The following is a 27,994-nucleotide window of genomic DNA, read 5'->3' on the forward strand; positions in this document are numbered from 1 at the left end:
CTCTGACGTCAGCGAAACGCTGGACGCATCCTCTCGCGTCAACTCATCTGTTATCGCGGTGTTTGCGCCGACATTTCGTGCAGTAGCAACCTGAAGAGAGACGAGCACAGAAGAAAAGAGCCCCGGTTCATGAGATAAACCTCAGTGTGTTTGTTGACAAATTTCTCGGTAAGAATCCAGCAGCGGCAGCCCGCTCAGTGACGCACTCACACCGGGGGCTGAGCGCGAGAGGAGCCGTTAAAATAGTGCATCCTCGCCCGTTGCTCTGCCTCGACACACAAAGCGAGGTTCACAACCAGCTAGGTGGCTAACGGAGTGTTAGCCTGCTCAGGTAGCTCAGCAATGCTAAACTACCTACATTAAGCTAGTTATCTATGACTGCTAGGGTCTCACTGTCGAGCCTTCATGTCTGATATTTGTTTAGAACAAAGACTGCTTAGGTAAAACGTTAAGGCAGGTTTGTTCAAAATGGTGTCTTGTCCAAAACTGCTTGCTAGCGTAAGCTAGCTACCCGACACATTGTTAAAGTTTTTTTTCTTATTTTCAGCGCAGGTCAGCTCGTTGTCTTGTTGTTTCTTCACTGTGTGGACTGATAGGGAGGCTGGAGGGGGTGTGAGTCTGATCTCTAAACATTTCCGTCTACAGCTCAGCTCATAGTTTCGGCCCGACTGCGGCCACTGCCCAACTGCAGAGAACAGGCCACGCCTCCGGGCTAAACCGCCACATCCCCGAACGATATCACCTGTCGATATGAGCAGGTAGACTGTTGAGGATGAGTCACAGTTGTCATGGAGACAAACTGTGATTTCGGTCTTCCGGTGGTTACACACTATGTCGGTTAAGGACGTTAGCCCTTTTCAGACATGAAATCTGTAAAAGTATCGGCTGTTAATAGGAGTAAAGTGACTCCAGAGGAGGACTGAGGCATTACTCTGAAACCATCACCAGGACCAGGCAGAGATAACAAGGAAACAACAGCAGATACATACCAGGTTTATCGGTATGCTCCTGGCGATGGTTTTAAAGCAAAAGCGAAAACTTGCAAAAACTCTCAGTTTGGAGTAACTTTACGCTTCTCCGTGTTGAATACTCAAGGACCTACTGTCTTCTGGAAGAAGCTCGGTAGCAGTGGCTGTTTGCAATCCAAAAAGTCCTTCCGTATGTAAATAATTAATGGTAATGGTAATACCTTAATGGTTCTATTAAATCACAACAGAACAAGTGCAGATAGAGCTGTAGTGCTCTTAAGAGGGAGCAGATGGTCAAAAAGTGATGGATTTTAAAACGTATCTTGCAGTTGAACATCTGTTCATGAGGCAGATTGAAGAATAACCGCTTATTCAGTACTGTACAAAGGTTTTAGGCACTAAAAATAAAGGGTGCTTTAAAAAATGCCATGAATATTTTGTATTTATTAAGAAACTTCATAAAAAGTGGAGTAAACAGCAAAAACCAAAATCAAATCAATATTTGGTGTGACTACCCTTTTCTTTTAAAACAACAGGTTTTTTGAAGCATCTTTGAGAACTTACTACAGTTATTCTGTGGATTTAGTCTGTCTCAGTGTCTTCTGTTTCCTCATGTAATCCCAGACTGACTCCATGATGATGTTGACGTCAGGGCTCTGTGGGGGCCAGACAATCTGTTGCAGGACTCATTGTTCTTGTTGTATCTGAAGATAGTTCTTTACGACTCTGGCTGTGTGTTTGGGCCCATTGTCATGCTGCAGAATGAATTTTAGACCGATCAGACGCCTCGCTGATGGTACTGTGTGATGGATAAGACTCTTAAGATCTAAAGTGCCTAAAACGTATGCACAGTACTGTATGTCAGGAAGTAAATGACTAAATGAGATTGAAGTATATAAATGCCAAAGATAAGTTTTGAAACAGTCTCATCATTCTACAGTTTATCCCCTGGAGAGTAGTGTCAGGTTTATTTTTCAATTAAAATGTCCTGCCTGTACATTTCTTGGTCACACTTGTGTGGAAAAAAAAAAAGATTAAGGGAATCTTATAAAAATGTTCATTTATGTCAGTCGTGTTTATCATTATTCTAATCAACCCTGTAGAATTGTAAATAAATTGTAACATGAATTTCATCATTTATCAAATAGAGATTGGAGTACTTTGGGATATTTTATACTGTCTGATCATATGCTAGGCTGTCATTCTTATTTAATTTTGCACACTTGCTGCATGTTAAGGGTTTTGCTGGATATTCACACTGTAAGCAGTCTACATGAACAAAAGCTGAAATGTATGGAGAATGATGGTTTGATGATGGTTTTATGAATTATTTTTTTTAACCTTGAGGTGGAAATTCATTTATACAGATTGATCAGACATGAGAGAGAGACAGTCTCCTCTAAAAACTTAAAATTGGCTCAACCACAGTGTTTTCTGTGTGTTTTATCAACCTGATTTTTTTCATTATTATTTGATTGCTTAATTTTATTTATTGTTAAACAAATGTTGCCGGTACGACCTCTTCAGATTGTCATTGTGACTTTTACATAAAAGTAACGGGTGTTTATTCAAACATGAGACTGACATATAAAATTGTCCGTACACTTAAGTAATCAAGTGCATGTCTGAAAGGGGCTATAGTTGAGTTAGTGAAAGATTTCTCATATTGTGAGTTTGATACCTTTGGTACAGTTTTCTGTGTGTCTGTTGTTTCTGTTTTTGTTCTGTCTTGATCACAGTGCAGGATGTGCAGGTCAGTGGATCTCTGTACGAGCAGAACCAGAGATTTTATCGGCCACTTCTGAAATAGATGGAGAAAAAATGTCTGAAGCACACAGCTGTTGGTGAAGTGTTTTAATAAGTTGTAGCAAAAGTCTGTTTGCTCCAGACCTCATCACTCCAGATTCCATATCATTATCCTGTCTGTTGAGATTTGAGCTCCAGGTTGGCTCATTCTTGTTCTAAAATCAGTTCTGTCTCTGTGTTTGAGTAATTTAGTCTGTGGATGGCGTTCCACTCTTCTCAGTTACTGTTTGATCTGTTTTGTGGCAGACGACAGTATGTGGACATTTATTTATTCCATCTTTAAACTGAGATATCAAGGTGGCCTTTTGCTCTCTATTTCTGGATTTCCTGCATTACATTTCTTTCTGGTTTTCGGGCTGTTCGATGGAAGTTCCTTTCAGTCTTCTATCAGCTCCATTGTGATTCTTTGTTTATGTGAGTGTAAACTGCAGCTTCAGTAAAACTTTTTTTGCAGCACTTTGGATACTTTGGTTGTCTGTCTGACATTATTAGCTGTTGCCGTTTCCTTTCCTGCTGCGTTTTATCCTCTTGCTGCTGTTGATGCTTCACACAGGCTTTTAGCAGGCTGACATTCAGAAGAGAGGAGAGAATGTCCAGATTGAAAAGCTATAACACAGTAATCTTGAAGAACTAGATGAACTGCCAATCATATGTCAGTGTTGGTGAATTGTCTGTGCTGAGGTTGAGGCCTGTATTCATTGATGATGATAATGTTGATGTTGTCAGGCATCACGTTGAAAGTTGTGGTGAAGTGCAGGTAGCAGCCTGACTTACAGAAAATAATTTTAAAAGTTTGTATTTTCTAAGATTTTTCAGTTAACATATTTTATGAGCCGTAGAGTGGCTGAAATGTCAATTTAGTGAGATATCCATCCAGAATCATGGTGCTGGTCCAGGATCACAGTTTGTTATAGCAGAGAAGCCTGAGGATGATGTCTGAAGATCCAGAGATGGTTGTGAAACAGTGGATTGCTCAGTTTGACGTGTTTTAATCAGTGTTAGCTGACCTGTTGCTCTGCACCTCTCTTCTGTTTGCTTTCTCTTCTGATCAGCTTCTGTCTTTGGTGTTGTGCTGGCAATCAGTTGCTGATGTTGCTCTGGTTTACATAATGCTAATGTTGCTCTGGTTGACATGATGCTAATGTTGCTCTGGTTTACATGTACCTGACATTGCCTTTGTTAAAATGTTGGATGATGTTGCTCCTCTTGCTCTTATCGAGAAGTTACTGCTGTTGCTCCTGTTGACATGATGCTAATGTTGGTGAAAATGTTTCGCAGATTTACTGGTTGACATGTCACTCGTGGGGTGGTGTGCTACAACCAGCTGCTGAAATGCTGCTGGCAGAATCGGTGCTGCTTGAGGATTCAAGAAGCAGCAGAATCAGTCCTGCTCACCTGTGTGTTGTTGCTGGCTGCCTGCTTGCCGAATAGGTGCTGGGTTGTTGCTTGTTGTTTGCAAGGTGTTGCTGGCTTGTTGCAGTATGGTTTGCTGGCTGGTTGTTGAGATCAGTGGAACTTCTGTAGTTCAGCATGTCGTTTCTACAGTTTACTTCAGTTTACTATTTTGCTTACTATGAGGAAAGTTTGAGTCCAGTTTGATATTTGGTGTACGCCTCCAGCTTCAGTCATGATGGGTTTTGGTTTTGGACACGTGTCTCTCTGCTTTCAGGTAGGAAAGCTGCGGCAGTCTGATTTCTGAGATTTGTTTTCCTGCTAGTAGTTTTAAGTTTCTTCTGGTTGTTGACATTCTTGAGTTTCACGGTTTATTTTTTGTGCTGTGTCGAGGTCAAAGATGACCTTTTAGTAGTAAGACTGAAATTATATCTCACACAATGCTTTGTTAATATTCAACACTTTGTTCAGTCTTAATGAGAGCCGGTTATTCTCACTGATTAAGCACAACCTGCCAGCTGCTGAAAACACCAACACGTCGGTCATTGGAGGCTAATCTAAAACTTACTGTCTGTTCTGTAAGGAGTTAAATTCCATCAAGATGTCTTGAACGGGAATGTTTGTTTCCTGACTTTTAAACCAGGTTTTAGTGTCCTACAGAAATCGTCTGTCTGGTATACAGTGAAACTATTCACGCAGCTTTGTTGCATTGGTGAGTTGCAAGTTGCATGAGATTCATAAAGGTTTGCACGAAATTTTTCAGACTTAGCCAAAAATACCAGCAATATCTTCGTACTGGATGGTAGAAACAGTAAAGGTTACTTTAAAAAAAACTAAATTGCACACAACTTCTCAGTCATATACATGGGCTGATACACTGAGCAACTCTGTTGAGTTTTAAGGCATCAGTTATCTTCAAACAAATTGGATTGTATGACACTGAAATCCAACATTTCCTCGTCTGTCTCAAGTTCTAAAAACTGTTGATTCCGCCTTTGGAAATGGGGTTTCAGATGATATTAGACGATGCAACAAGCGCTTAGTTTGAAGCATACTGTAGACTTTAATTTCCAGCAAAAGAAGTTGCATGAAAAACTTTCTCGTGTAAGCCTGGCATTAGGCCGAACAGTTTTATTGAAACACAAAAGGTAAACCCACATGGAACGTCAGAGGTCTGGGGAAACGTAAAAACACTTTTTGGTAAAGTAGAAACTATGTGAATTGTCAGTTTACAAACCAATCAGAATTCACAGGGAGGAGGAATAAAATGCCACTTGGCCCTGGTGCATGCTTGCTTCAGAAAAAGGAAATTGGTATAGTCAGCTTGCTGTCAAAGTTTTGCAAACTCAACAATGAATGATATCACAGATGACAAATGTGTCAGTCTGTTTTGCACTGTGTAGCACAAGTTATCCTTTAAATTGCTCATAATTTGCAATGCTTTACATCACAGACAGTTGAGAAGAGAATGCACTACTTATCAGTGCAGCATCAGCTCTGTCAGTCTGGAAATCTGAAGTGTTCTGTTTTTCTTGAAACTGTCTCTTATTTAAGGTCTTTCATGTTTGTATCCTCTCTGATTTGAACTTATTATATAAGTATTTGTCTGTTGACATTAATGCCATTCCTTAATTCCTTTCATCTTCATCATGTATTTCTTGTACAACATAATGAACAGTGAAGCTATGTTAATGGTTAAGATTGCGTCTGTTGGGGTGTAACAAAAAGTCTCATGTGCAGCATGATCTCGTAATTTTCAAAGGCTAAGAAAAAGTTTATCAAACTTATTAAAAGCTACAGATGGCTGGAAACTTTCAGTTTAGGGTTTTTTCTTTTTTTTCCCCCAGTTTTCTGCAAATTTTGCAAAAATTCCACCCCCTTCCAAACACCACTGGTTTCCAAATGTCAGGGTGCTCAAAGTTTAAAAATTGGTCTCTGGTTATTATGAAGAAATTGAAATGTAAGCAGTGTTAGCTAAGCTCTTATTGGCCTGCGATCTGAGTTTCCTGAGAAAACATCTGGAAACCACTGGTCTCCCTCTTTCTGCTCTTCATCTGACGGTAGTGTTGCTTTCTCCCCAGGTTGTAGGGCTGTTGTTTAGCAGTCAGTATGGCGGTAGTCATCAGGCTGCAGGGTCTGCCCATAGTGGCCGGCACCATGGACATCAGACACTTCTTCTCTGGCCTCACCATCCCTGACGGGGGAGTGCACATCGTTGGGGGTGAGCATGGTGAGGCCTTCATCGTCTTCGCCACTGATGAGGACGCTCGGCTGGGCATGATGCGTACAGGCGGGTCCATTAAGGGCTCCAAAGTGTCGCTGTTGCTCAGCAGTAAAACAGAAATGCAGAACATGATTGAACTCAGCCGCCGCAGGTTTGAGGCTGGTGCAGGTGCTGTTGAGACAGCAGCACCTACAGCAGGAAATGCTAACCGACAAGCGGGTGCTGCCCCAATACCCACAGTGCAGCCAGGGGCAGGGGGGAGAAGTGGTAGCCATGGAAACCAGGGTTTCAGTAACACCTCAGCCTCAGTGACAGCAGCAAGCTCAACTCAGGAGCCACCAAGCAACAAGGCAGCAGCCAGCTTGGCCAGCGTTGTGCCCTGCTTCCCCAACAGCTACAGCTCCGCACCCACAATCACCACAGCTCTGGCATCGCTCAATGCAGGCCCCCCACCCATACCTCCACTTCCCAGCATGCCTTCCATGCCCCCCATGCCCACACTCCCCACCATTCCAGTTCCCCCTCCTGTGTCCTCTCTCCCCCCTGTCCCTACTGTTTCCCCCCTTTCCCAAGGACCTCCAGTGCCTCCTATGTCCCACCTACCCCACATGTCCTCCCTGCCTCCCTTCAACCCCTCCCTACCACCCCCAGGGGGACTGGGTTCTGGCCTCCCTCTTGGAACCCCCAACCCCATGCTGTTTAATCCTCTCTCCCCTCTGGCCTCTCTTGGCCTGCAAGCCCATATGAAGGCTGCTGCTGCTGCAGCCAGCGGAGCGGGAGCAGCCAATCACGATGAGTTGTTTGTCCTCCTGCAGAACCTCCCATTCTCCTGCACAGAGGTGGAGGTCAGGGAATTTTTTCGGGGTCTGGGGGTGGACGGGGTGCGTCTGCTGAGGGATGGGCAGGGTCGGCCATCTGGCAGGGCTATGGTCAAGTTCTTCTCGCCTCAGGACAGCTTTGAAGCTGTGAAGCGGGGAGGTGGTATGATGGGTCAAAGGTTCATTGAGATCACCCCAGCCTCTGAGCGGCAATGGGCCAGCCTCAGTGACAGCACGACGGGCCATGGTCCTCACAATAGCAGCAAATCAAATAACAGCAATGAATCACAGGACCAGCAGCACCGCCGTAGTAATGCTGGGTCAGGAGGCAGGGATCAGCGAGGAAGGTCACGGTCTCCCCACAGGCAGGAGTTCTGTGTTTACCTGAAGGGGCTTCCCTACGAAGCCGACAAGAAACAAATTAAGGAGTTCTTTAAGAATTTAGCCATTGTGGAGGACAGCATCTACATCGCGTATGGGCCTAGCGGGCGAGCCACAGGAGAGGGCTTCCTTGAGTTCAAAACAGAGCAAGATTACAAAACTGCTCTGGGTGCTCACATGCAGTACATGGGCACTCGCTTCATTCAGGTCCACCCAATCAGCCGGAAGGGAATGCTTGAAAAGATTGACATCATTCGCAAACGTGAAGCAGCACAGGGTGATGGCAAGAACCAGGATGGCTTGAAAACTCCCAGGAACTGCGCCCACATCACCAACATCCCTTACAACGTCTCCAAGAAGGATGTCCGTGCCTTCCTGGAGGGCGTGGGGCTTTACGAGGACACCCTGAAGGTCCTGACAGACAGCCACGGCAACGGTTTAGGGCAAGCTATCTTCCAGCTGCGGACTGAGGAAGATGCCCGCAAAGCTGAAAGACTGCATCGTCAAAAATTAAATGGTCGTGATGCTTTTGTCCACCTGGTGACCTTTGAGCAGATGAAGGAAATTGAAAGGAATCCTCCTCCCCAGAACAAGAGGGGCCAACGCAACCAGAACCAGCAAAACCAAAATCAGAATCAGCACCAGCAAGCCCAGCCCAATCCCCAGCAGCACCAGATCAACCCATTTGCCGGGATTAGTGGAGAGGAGTTTAACTTTCTCAGAAACACTATGGGGAACCTCAACAGTGCCCCCTTTGTGACTCCATTCTCAGCCCCAGGGAATGGGCTGGCAGGCCCTCCTCCTCTGCCTCCTCTGGCAGCAGGGTTGGGGGATGTGAATTTGGGTGTGGCTCCTCCTCTAGTAGCCGGTCTTCCTGGAGCTCCAATCCTAGAACCACCAGGCTTTCGACCTGGAGCGGGGGCAGGAGCTCCATTCAGTCAGGATGGGCTGAGAGGCTTGGTGCCCTTTGACAATGCCAACAGAAAAGGAGGGGGAGGAGGACAAAACCGAGGGGGAGGGGCTAATAACAACCAAGGACGTCCAGGGGGCGGGGCTGCTGGTGGACAACAGGGGTTCACTCCAGGAGCTGATGGCCTCCGTAACCAGCCAGTCCCTGGAGCTTCCAATAATCCAAATAGTCAACGTGGTGCCGCTGGCCCGACAATTGTAAAACTTCAGAACATGCCATTCACTGTAACTGTGGATGAGATCATGGACTTCTTCTATGGCTACCAGGTGCTGCCAGGCTCCGTCTGCCTGCAGTTCAGTGAGAAAGGACTGCCAACTGGCGAGGCGATGGTGGCCTTCCAGAACCACGAGGAGGCTGCTGCCGCCGTCATGGACCTCAATGACCGACCTATTGGAGCCCGCAAGGTCAAGATAAGCCTGGGTTAAAGCTCTGCCCAAAACAGACTTACTGTAGATAGAAGACTTTACACCAACCTGGCTCAACTATCCAGATGAAAGCCAACATAAATCATAACTGGTTCTAGACACAAAACTCAACTTTCAAGTGTTTCCCAGTTGTTACCCTGTCCGCTGACTGTCATTACTGAAGCTCCTTCCCTTGTGTGTAGATAATGGCAGGTAAGCCCCGCCCCTGCAGTCTGTCCAGTAGGAAGACTCTGATCCAGACTTTGCTCTTTCCTACAGCTCCTCCACTGACTCTGGTAGCACAAACTGATGATGGTGGTGGTGATGATGATGGTGGTGGTAGGATTTTGGTCTTTTTCTTATCCTGTTTCCACGACAGTGCAGCTTTTTGTCAAATCATGTCCAGAATTGACACACTGAACACACTCACCTATTTTGTTGCTATGGTAACATGATGATTATAATGAAGCATTGTTATTGTATGCGCTTAAATATGCTGCGCTGCTGTGGTTTAAAATTGACATGCTCTGTTGCTCTGGTAAAACCTTTACATACTCTGTTGCTATGGTAAAACCTTTACATGCTCTGTTGCTATGGTAAAATGATGAAAAGCCACAGTATGTTGCCATGATAAAATGTTTATACTCTGTGGCTACGGTAAAATCTTTACATGCTCTGTTGCTATGTTAAAATCTTTACATGCCCTATTGCTTCGGTAAAATCTTTACATGCTTTGTTGCTATGGTAAGATCTGTTGCTATCGTAAAACATGCTGTAGATGAAAAGCTTTTCTACCACAATGAAATGTTGGTGCTCTGTTGCTATGGTAAAGTCTTCACATTCTCTGTTGCTATGGTAAAAGTATGACACAAAGCTATGTTGCTATGGTGAAATGTTGACATGCCCCATTGCTATGGTAAAAAATTATATCAAGCTCTGTTGCCATTGTAAAAGGCTGACACTCTGTGGGTATGGTAACATCATGATACATTTCTGTGTTGCAACAGTGCTCCGTGGATGTAGGATGGACAGATTGCTGACTCTTGTTTTAATTTGTAAATAATGACTTGGGGCTGCTGAATCCTTTTCCTCTGTCACATTTTTCTGATGTTGCTGTGTTTCAACAATCCCACCCCTCTTTTCCACAGCACATGCTCAGTAGGTGTTTGGACTTTAGAGTGCTGAGATGAAGTCTAGCATTTTTAGTTTGGTAGCTTTTTGTTGTATGTATGTTTGATAATGTTTTGGATGTTTCCACCTTAAAGCTATTTTTTGTTTCTATTGTCAGTGTGAACAAACTTGTAAGATCGTATAACCATACATGATGTGGAGTCTCCTTGGCTTTGGCTAATAAAAGGATATCCCTGATGCACCACTGCTCACCTGCGATCAGCTCTCTCTGATTGTCTGCTCTTCACTGTCTAATGATGGAAACTTACCTGATTCATGGGTTCATTTTTGAGTTACTGGGTCACTTATTTATTATTATCTATTTCTGACTGAAACACAGGCTGATGTGTGGTCTGTAGGATCATGAATCTGGACTGAAGCTTTTTATGCATTTCCAAGATGACTTTAAGCCAAATCATTAGATTTCTGTTGTGTTCAGTCCTGTTTTATTACCAGCCCTATGGAGTGGTTTCACCTGTGCTGTCTCCCAGCATTAGTAACCACCTCCGCATTGATGCCAAAAGCTAGGCTAGAGCACAGTTATTCTATCAGGGAAGCTAATTGTTGACAGCCCAACACGGAGTCAAGAAGTTAGCACATTTCCAGGGGATTAATTTTGCATGATTTAGTGTTTTGTGTGATGAACGACCAGAAAAACTTAACAAGTGCTGGAGCTCAGTAATATTCCTGGTGGTTCATGCTACAGCTATGCGCTGGGGTTGCTAATAATTTCTTAAGATCCCTTGAGTCAGTGGTAGAAATTTGTTTCTTAACTACCTTTGCTTCCACTCGCAAAACTTTTGCACCAACTTGTCTTGTGGTCACAGCAAGTGACTCGCTACCATTGAAGCGTGGGCTTCCTCAAGTAATATGGATCGGACGCAATAATGCACGGTTTTGTGAGGTAAAGCAAAAGTACAAATGAAGTAAGAGTAGTGCACTGAAACCTTAAGGTGGTTCAATTGTGATCAAATGAATTTAATTTTCTAAGGAAAGTGCTCACATAGATAAATGGTGCTTCTATTAAGGTTTTTAATTCACTTATCCTGAGGTAAGAATTTAATGATCGGGTTTATGTAAACGTAGTTCAATGGTTGTCGGGACGAAACAAATGTCATGAATAAAAGGTTTAGGTCCCTCTTATTCTATTGAAGTGGGATTCATCATGGAGTCTGTCCTGTTTCTTCGCCCCAGAACAGAGAGAACAAAGCAAAAATGACAGAAGAGAAAGGAAGAGGGGCTGTACAGAATGTACTGTCACAGATAGTAAGACTTTGAAGTGTTAAACCATGCATAACAGTCTTTAAAAAATAACTACCTTAAAAGGTATCTTAGACATTAAAGGTCTAAATCTTAGTCACCTCAGCTGCTCTAAGCTTCTTTGATGTAGAGGTTTCAAAATAAAGCCTTGGAGTCATTTCTACTTTGTGCACACATGCAGTATCTGATGTTAATTTTGCAGTGCTGAACCTCACTAGCAGAAAACAGTGGAAGTAGTTTTATCTGAAGAGGAACCGTCTGTTACTTTCAGGAAATGGTTAAACTCCAAACAGGTACACTGACAGCAATGCTCGACTGGTTGTGCATGCAGTTTTGAAGTGTGTGTTTGTCTGCATGACGCCTTAATAAAGTGAAATTAAACATTGTCTGGGCAAATGAGTTTTGGTTAAAATGACTGTGTCTGTGTTGTGGACCTTGTGTGTGGAGAAAAGGAAAAAATGCATTAGAATAAAAGAAAGATCCTAATGACAGACTTGGTCTCTGCAAAGGATGTGAGTCTGAACAGTGAGTGTGTGGGTGAGCGTGTGGGACAAAGGTAATATCATTGCTGAATGACTGACACTGAGCTGTCAATACTTCACCTGCTGAGCCCCCCCCCCCCCCACCCCTTCTGATCAGTAGACAGACAGAAAGCAGGACTTACAGGTGAGTGACAGACGAAAAGATACTCAGTCAAAACAAAAGAAAATGACAACAATCTTGGATGCATCTTGAAGGGAATAAATCTTCATATACAACGACGTTGAGTCGGTAGATGATACCCTGTAGATAGTAGATAATGCCCAGTAAATTTTGCATGTTAATTGGTGGATAATGGCATGTAAATGGTAGATACCGGTTTGTAGATGTTAGTGTTTAGTTGGTAAATAGTAGCCTGTAAATGGTAAATTATAGATTGTGCCTGGTGGTCTGTAGATGGTAGTCTATGAATGGCAGAAAATGGCCTGTATGTGGTAGCGTTTAGCCAGTAGATGGTGGCCTGTAAAGGAAGCATTCAGACGGTAAATAGTGGCTCCTAGACAGTGGCCTAACGGTGGTAACATCTATGTGCTAGGTGGTGGCCTGTAGGTGGTAGCGTCAAGGGCCAATTTTTTTTTCAGGATTGTTCATTGGGGGCAACGCAGGATTGCAGGTGCATTGGAGATTTTTTTTTTTTTTTTTTCCTCCTCTCACCATAGCTTTAGTGCAGGTCCTGACCTGTGCAGTCGCTCAGTCTAGATCTGTAGTTTTTACGTTTCCAACTAAGCTGTTTTCATGAATAAGATTATTTGATAATCAAATTGATATATAATACTGTTGAACATGTGGTAACTATTAAACCCGATCTCAGGACCATGGGCTGTCCACTCAGTCTGACTTGGTGCAGGACAAACACACTATGAGTTTGTTCTCCACGTTATAGGCTGTTGATCATTACATGATAAATTCATAGCTCTTTCTTCGGTATTTAAAATAGGCTTTACATTTTTACATTTGCAATTTATTAAGCATACCTAGACGTTTTGCTGCAGCCTATTTTGGAGGAAAATTTCTGATTGAACTGAGGGACCAAATTATGAAGGATTACTCTGCTGACTCCTGTAGGTGATGTGGTAGCTGATGGACCTGTGGATGATTACCATCTTGAAACCTTTCTGTAAATGCAGTCCTGATGCACTTGTAGTGTAGTTTACTAGAGTATTTCCTTTCTGTCAGACTTTATACTTTTCCTTTTCTTCATTTATCAGGCGACCGGAGTTACAGGTGACTTTTCAGAATGGAGTTATATCATAAATAGATAATAAAATAATTAACTATGAAGAATTTAATAACACCCACTTTTTTTCGTTATAGCCCCCTTAAGTAGCTTAAGATTGTGAAAATCGTTTTATTCCTCTCTGACACCATCATCTACTATATTGTGTATAAGCTTGTTCCAGTTCTTCATTGAAGGTACATGATGTTTTTCAGACCCAAGACTGCATCGGTGTAGACACATTTCCCAAAAAGTCTGTCTGACATATTTGAGATCTCTGGAAAGTTTGGCATCTCCACTAGAATTTAAAATAAAGTTCTGTGGGTTTGAAGAAAGTTTAGACAAACACCACGAGTTGGTAAAGATGGTGACGGAGGAAGGTTCAGCATAATTTAAGAGCATGCAGAGCAGTTTGTTTTTTTTTTTCAGAGGTGGATCTTTAGAGGATTAGGATGATATGATGATGATGCCAAAGACGACTAAGATAGGTGCTCTCTCTCTCTGTGTGTGTGTGTGTGTGTGTGTGTGTGTGTGTGTGTGTGTGTGTGTGTGGGTTTGACAGAGTGACAGAATGAGATTTGCAGGTTTCAACATTACATGACATTATGCATAATTTTTTCTTTCTCATAATTGTATTTTCTTTCTTGTTTTGGTCTTCCCTGTTCTGTTTCTCATTAAGCGATGTGACGCTCTGCAGCTTTTCCTGACTCCACAATGTTTCTGCTGCAAAGGAGGAATAAAATTAAACTGCATTGTTCTCTGTGAGGAAGCTGGCTTGTGCTTTGTTCAGTTTTTTGTTTCTCCTCTGCTCTAATTTTTCCCAGTTTTACTTCCGACATTTCTCTGTTTTCTCTCTGTTGATCTCAGTACAGTTTATCACCCAGTTCTGCTGCAGCAACAGTATGTCCAGCTTGAGTGTCTGCTCTTCAACATCACAGAATTGTAGTTTTTGACCAGTCATAAAGCGAGTGTGAAAGTTCCTTCTAGACCTGGAGAACACTAGTTTGACAAAATAGATCTTAACTAAAGGTCCACTTACTAGGATTTTCTGGAGATTTCAACCCCATGTCACAGTCTTCCTCAGTGGATGTTGTCACTTGTCATCACAACCATATACCACAACCTATTATCATCTTTAAGCCATTTCCATGACGAAGGAACAAACTGCAATTACTTAGGAAGACCTGGGGATGTAATTGAAAGCTCTGGAAAAGTGGACCTTGAGTGAAGAGTTTGTTTGGTCAAAGTTTTGGAGTGGCATAATGTGATCCTAAATCATGACACTCACCAAAAAGCATAGATTAAATTCGGTCTCATTAATTTATATAAATATGGAATGAACATAGTACAAATAATTTTCATTGTTAATGCACAAATTCAAAGTCAAAACATTGGTGCTGGTCTATAATATAGACTACCCTGTATACTATATCATTAAAACTACCGTACCTCCTAAAGCTGTTGTGGATATGAATAATTTTTCAGAATACTCTTAGTTCAATACAAATTTATCAAAATATCCAATATTGCGTTTGTTCAGCACCAGACTGAAAATACCTCATCTAGGACTGTAAGTCATATCATTGCATTTATCTGTTAAATTAATCGTAATATTCACTGGAAATCACAGGAACCTGCATGCTTTAAATAAGAATAATTGTTTAAAGCCTTATTAGACTGGAGAGAACAGTCTCAGTTTTACAAGATTACAACGAAAGAGTGGAAGGACCATGGATTTAATAATGTCATTCAAAAAATCAACCAGTCTCATCCTACTTCCTTTGCGCCTTTTCTCTTCTTCTTTTTTCTTTTCTTGTTTTTGTGCTCTCCTCTTTAAGTTATTGATTTAATGGCCCAGGTAGTTTGCTTTGCCTTGTAGATAGCATTCTTAATTCAGAGGCTAGTGAAACATGTTTCAGCCATACTGATTTTAAAGGATGGTAGACTCTAGTGGTCTTTTTGCCACAGTTGTTGCACCCAACCCACCTCCAAATATATATATATATATATATATATATATATATATATATATATATATATATAATTTTTTTTTTTTTCTTAAATTGTCCTGTTGCGTGGTGCTAAAGGGCACACCAGAGGGAGTATTGTGATTCATATTTTAAGAATAAAACCTGACTTATACCATGCCTAAATAGTATTTAAAATGCCATTTTTTTATATTTTGTGTATTAAGGGCCATCGACTGTGTGATGTATTTTATATACATATTTTATAAACTGCAATTTCTCTTTCTAAAAGTAGCACAACACCTGCTACAAGCTGATTTATTACAGTCAATACCGCTGCAAGGAACGCTGCTTCATTCATGCTCGTACATTTGTTGTGATTTGCTGCTTTTATTCTGGAGGGGTGTGTTGGGAAGTGTGACTTTTGTTGCTGCGGGCTTCGAAAGACTAGAAACGGCAGCAAGTCTCGCTGAACCTAGAGGGCGTGACAGACAGCCGTCTGGCCCAATCAGAACGCTGTTGTGGGACCGCCTGTCCAATCAGAGCGCAGCCTGTGTGTGTGCCGCTCCCTGTTAGCTAAACCTGCTGAACGAGGACAAGCGTCTTATTTCTGCCTCAAGTTACAGTTAAACGGTACAAACTCCATCCCCGTGTGAAGTCTAAAAGAAGTGGCCAGGTAAAGGTTATTGCACTCTCAGTGGCGTTTACTCGGACTGAAAAGGTGTCGTTTCCTGTCCGTGACTGTGCGAGTAGTTTTCCTCCGCCTTGCTGTTTGTTCCTGTGGTCTGAAGGGGAGTAAACACAACGGTTCTGATAAGGTGATTTAGAAAGTTTATTTTGACGCAATGCCGTGTTTGTGTGTGTGTGTGTGTGTGTGTGTGTGTGTGTGTGTGTGTGTGTGTGTGTGTGTGTGTGTGTGAGTGAGTGAGTGAGCGAGCGAGCATTGGTATGTGTTCTGATAACTGTGCTGGTTTAACGAGCGGACTGGTTTTTTTCTGCTCCCTCTCATCTCTTTCAATTCATGTGCTTTTTTTTTCTCAGTGCATTAATAGTTATATTCGTGTTGCCATGTTCTCAGGCCACAGGTACCAGTAGCGCCATTTGAGAACTCTTGAAGACTCTTCGGCTGTGGCGCAGCGGTCATTTTTTTGGTTTCAGGGTTCGGCTGTGGGCCCTGACCTTGATCAACATTTAGGTCAACAGTCAGGTTTACTCCAGGATCCCCACAGAGCGGTTGTCAGAGAGTAGGAAGTGTAAGGTTGAGTGACTGAAAGTTAATCGATGGCTGTGTTTATATCAGAGATGTTCATGGTTTACTGAAGATTAGGTGTGGCTCAGATTACCTTGTTTAGATACTTTGTACCAGTACTTTGTACTTTTTAGTGTCTTGCTCAAGGGCACTTGGACACGCAGGATTTGAACCAACCCAACACCATGAGCTACAGCCACCCCAGAATCTGTCTCTTAATCTGTCGAGAGAAGAATAAATCATTGATTAAAAGTCATTTATCAATCAAAACAATATCATTCTCTCTTTCTAGTTCTCTCCAGTGAGAGGATTTGCTCATTTTCTATGTTGTATATATTTTAAACTTAATATCTTTGGGTTTTGGTATTGATCAGACAAGACAAGACACTTGAAGACATCGACTTGGACTTCGATGAAATTTGTTTTTACTGATTAAAAAAAAAAAAAAAAAAAAAACATCGACAGAAGAAATACTTGGATCTGAAAGTAATGAAACTGAAATAGGTGCTCCTGGTGCACAGGTAGACATCATAACATCCACAGGAAAGCCAATGAATTCCTAAATTCGAGACACCCTGCTCTGTTGAAGTACAAAAGTAAAAAAAGCATTTTGTATTTTGGCTACATGATTAAAACAAGACCAGCACGCATCAACCAAATTAATCAGTAAATGAATCGCTAATCAAAATAATAATTCATTGCAGCCCTATACACTTAATTTCCAAAACACAGAGAAATAGAGCAACTTAAAGTTGCTTGCTCTGTTCCTCCGTGTTTTCAGCACTGGTGGAAGAAATATTCAGCTCTTTAGCAGCAATACTACAATTTAAAAATACTTTGTTACAAATAAAAAGTCCAACATTCAAATTCGGCTTAAATAAGCAACATCAGAATTATCAGCAAAATGTACTTAAAGTAAAAAAGTACAACAACTTATTATGGTACAAGATGGGCTCTGTCAGTTTCAAATAATTCTTATTATTATTGGATCATTAGTACTGATGCATTAATATATAAACAGCATTTTAATGATGTAGCTGGCTGCTGTAAAGCTAATTTTTATACATTTTATATACAGTTTGATGGTTAAACTTACTTTATAACAATGCATTGTAGGTTTTTTAAATCTTTCTGTACAAACTGGAGTAAAGTATACAGTAAAATTGAAATACTCAAGTAAAATAAAAGTAGCCCAGAATTGTACTTTTAAGTACATTACTTGAGTAAATGCACCTTTCCATCACTGATTGTCAGGTAGAATAGCTACAGGCAATTGTGACATTCTTGTCTTTATGTTTAATAACAATAATATTTTTTTTAAATAATTTTATTCAATTTTATTGAAACATAAAGAGTTATCATGTCTCCATATGAGCATTTATTCACTGTTACGTCATACAGAGAGCGCAGTCCTGGTTTATAGCTGCTGTTAACAGAAGATTCTCTGAGGCAGCAGGTATGTTTCAGTCAGTTTATTCAGTTTCTGTTGGAGGATCGGCAGCCTCCTTTGCGTGTGGAGAAGATAAATTTGTGTAATCGCACAGTTTTATCTCAACGGATTGTCGTAGAGAGTGTGTGACAAAGCATAATGAGAGGTAAATTCAGTGTAAAAGAACAAGATAAACAGATCACAGTCAGTGGAAGGCACTTGTCAGCTGAACTCCTGTGACCGCAGATACGATTTTTTTCTACCTCACAACAGACTCTTTATGATTTTATTACTGTGGTGCATCAGTGAAGTAACTGTGACATGAATTGTTTGAGTGCAGACTGAAGTTTGAAGCATCATATAGAGTTTTGTTTTTTTTCTTTTTTCTTTTCATTCAGCGTTGAGTAGGTCACACTGCAGTGAGCGGTCTGTAGCTGTAGTTCTTGGTTAATAAATGTTCTTAGAGCTGCAATGATTAGTCAATTGACAGAAAATTAACCCACAACAATTTTGATACTCAAGTAAACATTTGCTGGGTCCAACCTCTCACATATGATGATTTGCTGTTTTTCTTTGTCATGTATGATAGTAAACTCAATTTCTTTGGGGTTTGGACTGTTAAATTGGCTGTTACTGAATAAATCAAGCAACTTGAATAAAGTTCTTTGTTCTGAGGGATACTATAACGGGCATTTTTCACATTTTCTGGACATTTTATAGAGTAAATGATTTATCGATATAGTGGAGAAAATAATTAGCACAATAATCCATAATGAAAATAATTGTAACTCACAAATATGTTCATTATCACTTAATATCCTGTTTCTTTTCTTGATTAATTGTTTGGTTTATAAAACGGTGATGTTGATCACAGTTCCCTGAAGCCTTTGCTGGCATCGTCCCATTGTTTTTGTCTGACAGAACAAAAGACAAACAAAAGCAGCAAATACTAACAACTGAGAATCAGGAACTAGGAAATGTTCAGTCATTTTTGCTTGAAGAATGACAGACGATTAATCGGTCATCAAAATAGTTGCTGATTAATTTTATTATCAACTAAGCAATTAATCAGCTAATCGTTTCAGCTCTAGTATTGACAGTGACCTGACTCAGCAGAAGATTTCAGAGTGTTTGAGTATGTATAGGATTTACAGCTCAGCTTCAAGTCCGGATGGGTTTCTGATTGATTCTTGAAGAGTTTTCTTTTATTCTCTCTCAGTACTCTGCTACTTTTTAGGTCAGTTTGATGTTTGAAGGACAGCGGACTAACATAAATGCCCATCACAGTTTGTCAGAGCCCGAGATAATGTCATCAGATTGCTTGCTTTTTATTGGGAATCTTTTGTATTTTTGCTTGAAAAATGACTGAAACAATTAATTGATTGGCTAAATAGTTTCTGATTAATTTTCTCTCGGTTGACTAAACAATTGATCGGCTTAACTAATCCCCTGGTCCACTTGTTTTTCTCTAATGCCACCGAATGTCCCATAGTACTCATTTTACAGATGTGGCATTAGATGGTGGTTTGTGTTGGTTGCTGCTGCGTTTTTTGTTGTTGTGATATGATAACACATTTTCTTAACCAGTCAGGATCACTGTTGCTGTTTGCACAGTCTGAAAGTTCATCAAAGTAGTTTCCCTGGAGCAGAGCAGCAAGCTGTGTCTCAGCTCCAGACTGCTCGCTGATTATTAGCAGGTTTTTACAGTGGAAAAGTGACAAAGTAGAGTGTACTCAAAAAAATCAGCATGCATATTAAAAAACACTTGATTTCTGAGTAGCTGTTGATTGACACTATTTCCCTGCAATGCACAAAAGAGAGACATAATTGCCCTCATACATTTTGCATAATTTCCTGTTACTATAAAACAGGAAGCACAAGTGCATTCTTGTATACTAACTGGAAATACGGTGTACTATTGCAATTAGTACATGCTGTTCACAGCTAGTAGTTTGGAATTATTTGGGACATGGCTGAAGTTTATCTTCAGGAAGCTCTATAGCTGCAGAGAACAAAGGAGATAAAACAGGAGCAGTGACACTGACTGCGTATCGTGTTTCTCTTTCTCTTCTCTGTATCACTGCATTTTGAACAAGTTTCCAACGAATGAACCCTTTTTGTTTTTCCTTTGTGGATATCAGAAGGCTTTAATTTGACCAACTGTACAATCTGTTGTGAGACCGAAGTTACTCTCCTGAATCCTGATCTTAAGGTCTCTCTGTCCCCCCCCCCCTCAGATGGCGGACTGTGTCACGAAGGTGGAGCTGAGCGTCTCCTGTTCTAACCTGCTGGATAAAGATGTCGGATCAAAGTCTGATCCTCTGTGTGTGCTGCTGCAGGGCACAGGAGGAGACAGCTGGACTGAGGTAACATGGCCCCCACACTAAAGGATACATTATGTGAGATAACTATTAAAAAATAAACAAACCCCCCGTCTGTCTCTGTTTCAGCTGGGTCGTACTGAGCGGTTGAAGAACACCTCCAGTCCCTCCTTCAGTCAGCGTCTCAGACTGGATTATCACTTTGAGACGGTGCAGAATCTGAAGCTCGGGGTCTACGACATCGATAACTCCACCTCTGACCTCAGCGACGATGACTACCTGGGCGGGGTTGAGCTAACACTCGGACAGGTATGCACCAAACCAGACCAGGTTTAAGGCCCTTTTAAATTGTGTGGTTTGGAACTGTCTGAGATGTAATTTCGTGACAGTAAATTGATTAAAATCTTTGTTCATCAATCCAAAATGGTGGTCCTAGATCTCACTGTGAGACACGTCCACCGACAATGAAAACTTGCTGTGAAATTCCGGCATTGTCAGAAATTTAGGACCAGATTCTCATAGTCTACAAACCGACCAATCAGAATAAAACGATGCTAAATATACTGGCTGACGGACGTTTCGTATGTGCCATTATTGAATCAAATTTATGGAAAAAACCTGCACGCATACACACACAAACCAACCAAACCAGGCAAAAGGGGAGAAAAGTTTGTGTGACTCTGGCAAAGAAGAAAGCAGGAAATCAGGTTGCACGTTCGACTCATAAGAGCGCTCCCGATGGATGACATGAGCTAACGATGTAGCCTCTGCTCACATTGCAGTGTTGTGATTCACAGGGCAATCATTGCTCAATCTGCTGTGCCTCAAATTGATATCGTTACATCTGACGCAGATTGAGACCAAGATTTTCTTTTTCCTTCTTGCGTGCTGTGACATGCAGTAAACTTACACAGTGATTGTCGTTGGACAGTCTAAAGGCACCTTTACTCAAAAACTCCAACCAGTCTCACTTGAAAACATAGTTTGTTTTTGCCACTGATTCCGGTTCAGTGGAAACAGGTGGGTAAAGTCCTCGCAGTTTGTCAACTCTTCAGGCTGCTTTTCTTGTTGTTAAACTTTCCTAATATATATACTGCTGATTTGGAGATGATTTTCCTTGGAGTTGTTACATGTATGGCAGTGTCAGTCTCTCAGTCAGCCTCTCCAAACTGAAATATCATAACGGCTATTTGACTAATTGACATTAAATTACTCGTGAGCTGGATAGATTTTTACTATTTTACTATTTTTAAACCAACATCCTATTTCTGAGGAATCTGTCCTCATATTCCTCTATTTCAACTTTGATTCAATCTCATCCTCAGCATTTAACATTTTCAGTTTTCCACAAATGTGTCAGTATGGTGAAACAAGATAAAATCGGGCAGATCACTCAAAACTTGACTATAACTTTACTAAATCAAGCTCAACGAACCTTCTCAGCCCGTCAGTGGAATAGTTTGTTTGTTTTATTAAAAGTTTTATCTGTTATTTTCATCAATATGGTAGATCTTTACGTTAGGTCTGCAACTAACGATTAGGTTCATTATCTGCCTTTTATTTTCTCAAGTAATTGTTTTTTTTTTCTTTAAAGTGCCAGAAAAAGTAAAAAATGCCAAGTATTATTTCCCAGAGTCCAAGTTTACATCTTCAGATAATTTTCTTTATCTTACCAAAAGTTCACAACCCAAAGATATTCATTTATGAATCATAAATGACCAAAAAAGAGCAGCAATTCCTCACATCTGAGAAGCTGAAATCTGTAATCAAAATATTTGCAGATGAACTTTCTGCCGATCTACTAATAGGTGGATCCACAAATCGTTTCAACTGTACAACTTGTAGATTATTTTGTAGTTTTTCTTATGTTTGCTTTTCAGTGTAGTGTGAGCTCCTGACCCTCTGCAAGCTCATCGGCTGGATGGACTGTTTTTTAAATTAAAGGCGTTGTGTGAAGCTTTCAGGATGGAAAAGGTTGTTTTTTATCACAGCAAATGTAGGAAACAGTCGCACTGACGCTGCAGTCTTGAGCCAGATATCAACAAAACTGATTATGATAAACTTGTATTAAAAGTTTTGGCAGAGATCCCTCAAAGTTGGTTAATTGGAGAGTTGTTAATAAGACGATGAGATCGATCAGATGAGACCACACTGTACTCTGTTGGAAAAACGCTGTAATCACAACATGGGCTGCATCTATGTAGCGCTTTTATCCAGAGCAGTTCTGCTACTGTCACTACAGTACTGATGCAAGATGGGAGTCTGTTGTCATGGATACGGCTGGGGGAATAAAAACCCTCCTCTGTGTGTTTCAGATCATTTCCAGTAAAACTGTGACCAGACCTCTGCAACTGAAGAAAGGCAAACCTGCAGGGAAAGGAACCATCACTGTATGTACAGAGAGAGAGAGTGTGTGTGTTTGTGTGTGTGTGTGTGTGTGCGCGTGTGTGTGCGTGTGTGTGTGTGTGTAGTTGCAAAATTCCTCAATTGAAATATATATCTTTAAATTGTGACTAATTTATTTTGATTAACATAAATATCACATAACTTTGTACTCTGAATTTGTGATGTGATCTTTCAAAGCAATCCTCGGATTATTGTGAATATCAAGTAAAGTGTGTGTGTGTGTGTCGTGTGTCGTGTGTGTGTGTGTGTGTGTGTGTCTGTGTGTGTGTCTGTGTGTGTGTGTGTGTGTGTGTCTGTGTGTGAGAGAGTAGGTCACAGCAGAGGAGATAAAGGACAACAGAGCCATTGAGTTGGTGCTGGAGGCTAAAAACCTCGACAAGAAGGTAACTCTGCTCCTCCTCCTCATCTTCCACCTTTCTCATCTTCTGCTTTCTTACCTTCCTCTTCTCCACCTCCACCTCTTCGGGGCTGTGTTACACCGGTTCTACATAAATTAAACAATAAGATTCTGTGTGATTTAATTTGTGAGGTGATACACTTGTAAATGTTGTACATGTTTTTGCAATTTAAAAGTCATGATTCCATCGCGTGTCATCGCCGTTTATAGCCTGACATTACCCTGCCAAACAATAAACTGTGATGTTGCTCTCACAGACTGTTTACAGTTTGTGATTTCTCCGATCAACATTTATTTGATAACCACGTTGGAATCATAACATCACATCCTTTTTCTGAGATGAGTGTAGGGAGATTTTCTTTGAATGGACGACCGATGTAACTGTACTTTTCATCCCCCTGTCTTTTGTCCTTCAAGTGCGCACTTACTTACCTGGTCACATGGCCAAGAAATCTACATTTTCCAATAGAAATCCACTGTAGGCAGGGGCACCGGGTTTCTCTAATGCCAGACCCGGATTACAGAAACCAGGTTTCTCATTTACATGACGTTAAACAAACTATCATAGTGAATGAGATGGCAATGGCAGCATGTTGTCCTTTGTGTGTTCAGGATATGTTCGGAAAGTCTGATCCATTCCTGGAGTTTTTTAAACAAGGAGACAATGGAAAGTGGCAGCTGGTCCACAGAACAGAGGTACACACACACACACACACACAAAAACACACACTCCTTCCTCTTATTCACTTTTTGTAATAAGATTTTCTTTTCCCTATATCACTTTGATAGTATCTTTGAATCTTCTACTGTCGAATTGTACACTGGGAGTATTTCTCAATTGATATACTTCTCCAACGCCCTTGTATATTTTTACTTTTTATGAGCACCTATATTAAATTATTCTCCTTATATTGAAGTTAATCGTCATCCCTCTGTGTGTAAACCTTTCTCATTGTTTTGTTGGTTACTCTGCAGGAAATCTACCCTAGTTTATACTGTTCACTATATATGTAGAGCTGAAGGATACATGAGCTGTGCTTGTACATAGTGTATATAGAATTCTGTAAGATTTTATTCATTGTAATTGTCCTTTTTCTACAGACTGGTTTGCACATCTGGAAGCTTTCAATATGATGTGATGTTTGTTGTAATCTTTAAGCTCTAGAGAAGGCATGCTTGGGGCTGAAACATCAGCTTATGAAATAAAGTCTGTGCTGCGTTAACCTCATATTGTGCTCCTGCCTCTTTCAAATGTTCATGCTTGTTATTAAGCATGATTATTAAGACGTCTTAGGACGTCTCCCTACAGTTTTGAGGGCATTAGCTATGGATTAAACACATGTTTGTACAGTACCTCTTTGTTGTGAGAACCTCCATAGCAATAAACTACGCCATACCTCACATTTTAACTTAAACCTAATGCTGTTAAAGTTACGGCAGTTCTGGTTATTTCATATGACAGATTTGTGCATTTCTTTTTTTTCCTCTGTGCTCCTCTCGCCGGTCTGAAGTAGGCGGGCTCAGTTGGAGAAAGGTGATACCACATACTTCTGTGCACCAATCAGAGTGAAGTAGTTTCTGACTGTTACGGCCAATGGCTGCCGGAGACGATCCGCTGCCATTGTAGCCAGTTTGTTTGTGGCCATTCGCTCTGTGACTGGAGTGTCTTGTGCACGGCTCTTTTCCCCGCTCTGCGATCTTTACAAGCCGGGTTTAGCAGCTCATGTCTTGACAGCTTGTTAAACCTCTGAGTTCCACCTACTCTCTGTCATCGCATATTCTGTGTTTTAACGCAGCAGAATTCACGATGTAGTTGTTCTCATTTACATGTTTTCCTGTGTTAGTTGTCAGATGGCTGGAACAAGTATGGAATTCGATCGCAGCTCATAAATGCAATGTTGACCAGCAATAATTACCAAGCTGCTGAGCTGAAGATAAAGTCATTGTTTCATGATGACAACATAACAACTCCAATCATTCCTCGCAAAGATAGACGTACAAGAGCGCGCACGCACACACAAGATGATGTCATTGCGATGAAGATGATATTGAAAATGATGATTGGTGTGTGTGTGTGTGTGTGTGTTTGAAGGTGGTGAAGAACAATCTGAATCCCTGCTGGAAGAAGTTCTGTGTTCCTCTGCAGACGTTCTGCTGCAGCGACCTCGACAGACCGCTGAAGGTTCCACCAATCAGAATACTCTATTCAAAACAACCAATCAGAATCCCCCTCCAGTCCTAATAATCAATCATATCTTCGAACATTCAATCTCATCCTCCTTCTCCTCCTCCTCCCGCAGGTGGATTGCTCTGATCATGATAGTGATGGATCTCATGATCTGATTGGTTCTTTCACCACTAAAGTCTCTGATCTGCAGAAAGCTGGAAATGGTTCACTGGTGAGCTCACTGATGATAAAATGTCTGAAAAAAATTCAGTCGGCTGGTCGGAGGTCATTAAACTGTATGATGTGTTGTTCTCTAGGTGGAGTTTGAGTGCATCCACCCCGAGAAACAGAAGAAGAAGAAGAGCTACAAGAACTCCGGGGTCGTCTCTGTGAAGAGCTGCAAGGTAGAGACTACATTACCCAGAGTTCCCTGCTCTGAGTTGCTGCTTCAGAAACCAAAAGATCAAGAATTGTTTAAGGGTTCGTGCTCTTAATCCAGGCTTTTCAAAAGATAGTGTCAGCTGCATGTGGCCCAAATCAACAGTCCCATTCATAGAAAAACTGCCTGAACACTGATTTAAAAAGATACAAACAGTATCTAGAGACATAAATGAGCTCTCAGACTATCAACAAAGACCAATCAGGATGACATGAATCCAACAGCCATCTAGTTGTGGTCACCCAACCTGCATGGAGAGCAGAATATTTTACATTTATGTCTCTAGATTTATACGGTCTGTAAGTTGCGCTAATGATATTCCTTACACTGAAACATTCACTTTTTATTCACATCTTTTCCACCATGTCACTTTTTACACATTGAATAAATTTACTCTTTTTCTATCTTTCAAACCTGTTTTACTTCAGTGTGAAGGCAGTTATACCATAAACCTTCCAGGTAGAACTTGTTGTCAGTCTGTGAACAGAGTCCTCCTTTGATCAGTCTTTGCCATCTGTAACCTGAACCGAGCCGACCGATTGGCGGAATGCAGTGGAAGCTGTTCGCAGCAACCTGCAGGCACTGCTCGGGGAAGAAACGTACCTTTCATGTGTGTGTTACATCATGATTGACAAGTGACAAGAGTGGAGCCATAATGCAGGTCTAAAAAAATGACTGAATGTAAATGAGAGAATGAAATGTAAATGGTCACTGAGGGCAGTTGAGTACACTGGTGTCAATATAAGAACTTACAGAGCTGCTATTTCATAGTCTTTAGATTTAGACTTAGTCCACCAGAGAAATCCTCATCAGACGCAAGATGTCAGTGCAGCGTAAACATCACCGAAGCGTCCATCTGTTCAGTCCATGTGACCTCCGACTTCTTTCACAGTCTTACTGGCTTCACCAGGTTGAGGGAACAACAGAAGATTAATTGACATAGTTTTAAAAAGGGCTCTGAGGAGAATACAGGAAGAAAACTGCATTGTTTTTTGATCCATCATCATAAATGTAGTTAGTGTATCATGCATATTTACACTTCAAGTCTAATTTCTTATGTCTTATGTGTGTAACTCTGTTGATTGTGTATTGCTTAACGCACTTAAACACTTGAGTGATGCTTTCATTTACATTGTGCCTCTGTGTTTCTGTGTGTGCTTGCAGCTGGTGACTCAGTACACCTTCCTGGACTATGTGATGGGTGGCTGCCAGATCAACTTCACTGTATGTCAATAATAACGAACACAAACACGCACACATTTTGCTTTATTTCAATCCACTAATCACATTCAAGTATACATGATTCAAATATTTACAGAGATTACAATATTTTGCGTTCTTTAGATAAAGAGATGATTGATATTAGGACCCTTGGGAGTCCTAACAGGCTTTTCAGCTATTAATCAAAACCAGTTAATTAACTGACGCATAAAAAACAATTTATAAAGTGGTTAATTAAATTTACTAGATATGAACGATTTATTTTAATAATGAATGAATGAATGGATGTTTGTAGGTGGGGACTGATAAATAAATGGATGTTTTGTGAACACTGTAGGTGGGGATCGACTTCACCGGCTCTAACGGTGATCCTCGCTCACCCAACTCTCTCCACTACATGAGTCCAGACGGGCTGAACCAATACCTGTCTGCCCTGTGGTCTGTGGGTCAGGTGGTCCAGGACTACGACACGTTAGTACACACTCACACTCAAGCAACACCTTCAGAACTACACACCGAGCCCTAAAGCATGCAGAAACGGGCCCTACATCCTAAACCCTGTAACCTTAACTGTAGTTCCTACACCTTAATTTTTTTACATCCTAACCCCTACACCCTAAAAACCATGCAAACACAGGCTCTGCACCCTGAGCCCAGCACCCTAGACTTGAACGGTACAAACCTAAACTTCAGTTCCAACAACCTAAACCTTGCATCCTACGTCTTACACCCCAAACACCACATCCTACACCCTAAATTCTTTCCCCCTAAAGTCCTCCACCCTACTGTCTGCACCCTAAACTCTACATCTTGAACTCCACACCCTGTATCTTAAACCCTACGCCCTAATTCTTAATCCTTTAATCCCCCCCGAAATAACTATGAGCTCTTCACTCTGAACCTTCATAGCTAGTAGAAAAAGTGCTTTTATTGTTGTAACAGTGGTTATTTTGTGCTTCCTATTTCAGTGATAAATTATTCCCAGCGTTCGGTTTTGGAGCCAAACTGCCTCCAGACTACCAGGTGAGCTCTTTAACCAACCAATCACAACATTGGTCTCTACAGGTTTTATGGTCTCTCAGCGGTGACATAGTTTTTAGGCCTGACCCCACTCTGAGGTTTAAAATGATTTTGTCATTTTTCTGAATTGGTTGAACTAAATGACCTTACAGTAAATCTGAAAGTGAAGATGACAACACCAGTTACCATGAAGAGCCAGTCCGAGTGGAGCGTGTCGATTGTCAGGTTT

General features: G+C 41.3%; 1 protein-coding gene across 4 annotated transcripts in view; it reads left to right on the forward strand.

The window, feature by feature from the left end:
- Positions 1-35: 35 nt before the first annotated feature.
- cpne1 (copine I) overlaps positions 36-27,994 on the forward strand; it is a 33,965-nt gene continuing 6,006 nt past the window's right edge. The window contains exons 1-12 of one of the 4 annotated variants that reach the window (XM_040115665.1): positions 36-168; positions 20,032-20,160; positions 20,245-20,424; positions 22,431-22,505; positions 22,833-22,904; positions 23,531-23,614; positions 25,011-25,100; positions 25,219-25,317; positions 25,403-25,489; positions 26,689-26,748; positions 27,083-27,216; positions 27,714-27,768. In XM_040115665.1, the coding sequence (XP_039971599.1) occupies positions 20,032-20,160; positions 20,245-20,424; positions 22,431-22,505; positions 22,833-22,904; positions 23,531-23,614; positions 25,011-25,100; positions 25,219-25,317; positions 25,403-25,489; positions 26,689-26,748; positions 27,083-27,216; positions 27,714-27,768 (1,065 nt within the window). In that variant the 5' untranslated portion in view covers positions 36-168. Of the gene's footprint in view, positions 169-6,247; positions 10,344-15,607; positions 15,935-20,031; positions 20,161-20,244; positions 20,425-22,430; positions 22,506-22,832; positions 22,905-23,530; positions 23,615-25,010; positions 25,101-25,218; positions 25,318-25,402; positions 25,490-26,688; positions 26,749-27,082; positions 27,217-27,713; positions 27,769-27,994 lie in introns of those variants that run through there. The other 3 variants (XM_040115664.1, XM_040115666.1, XM_040115663.1) reach the window with 3 other exon arrangements.

This window comes from Xiphias gladius, chromosome 21 (genome assembly GCF_016859285.1).
Source record: "Xiphias gladius isolate SHS-SW01 ecotype Sanya breed wild chromosome 21, ASM1685928v1, whole genome shotgun sequence".
In the NCBI taxonomy this organism is placed as follows: Eukaryota; Metazoa; Chordata; class Actinopteri; order Istiophoriformes; family Xiphiidae; genus Xiphias; species Xiphias gladius.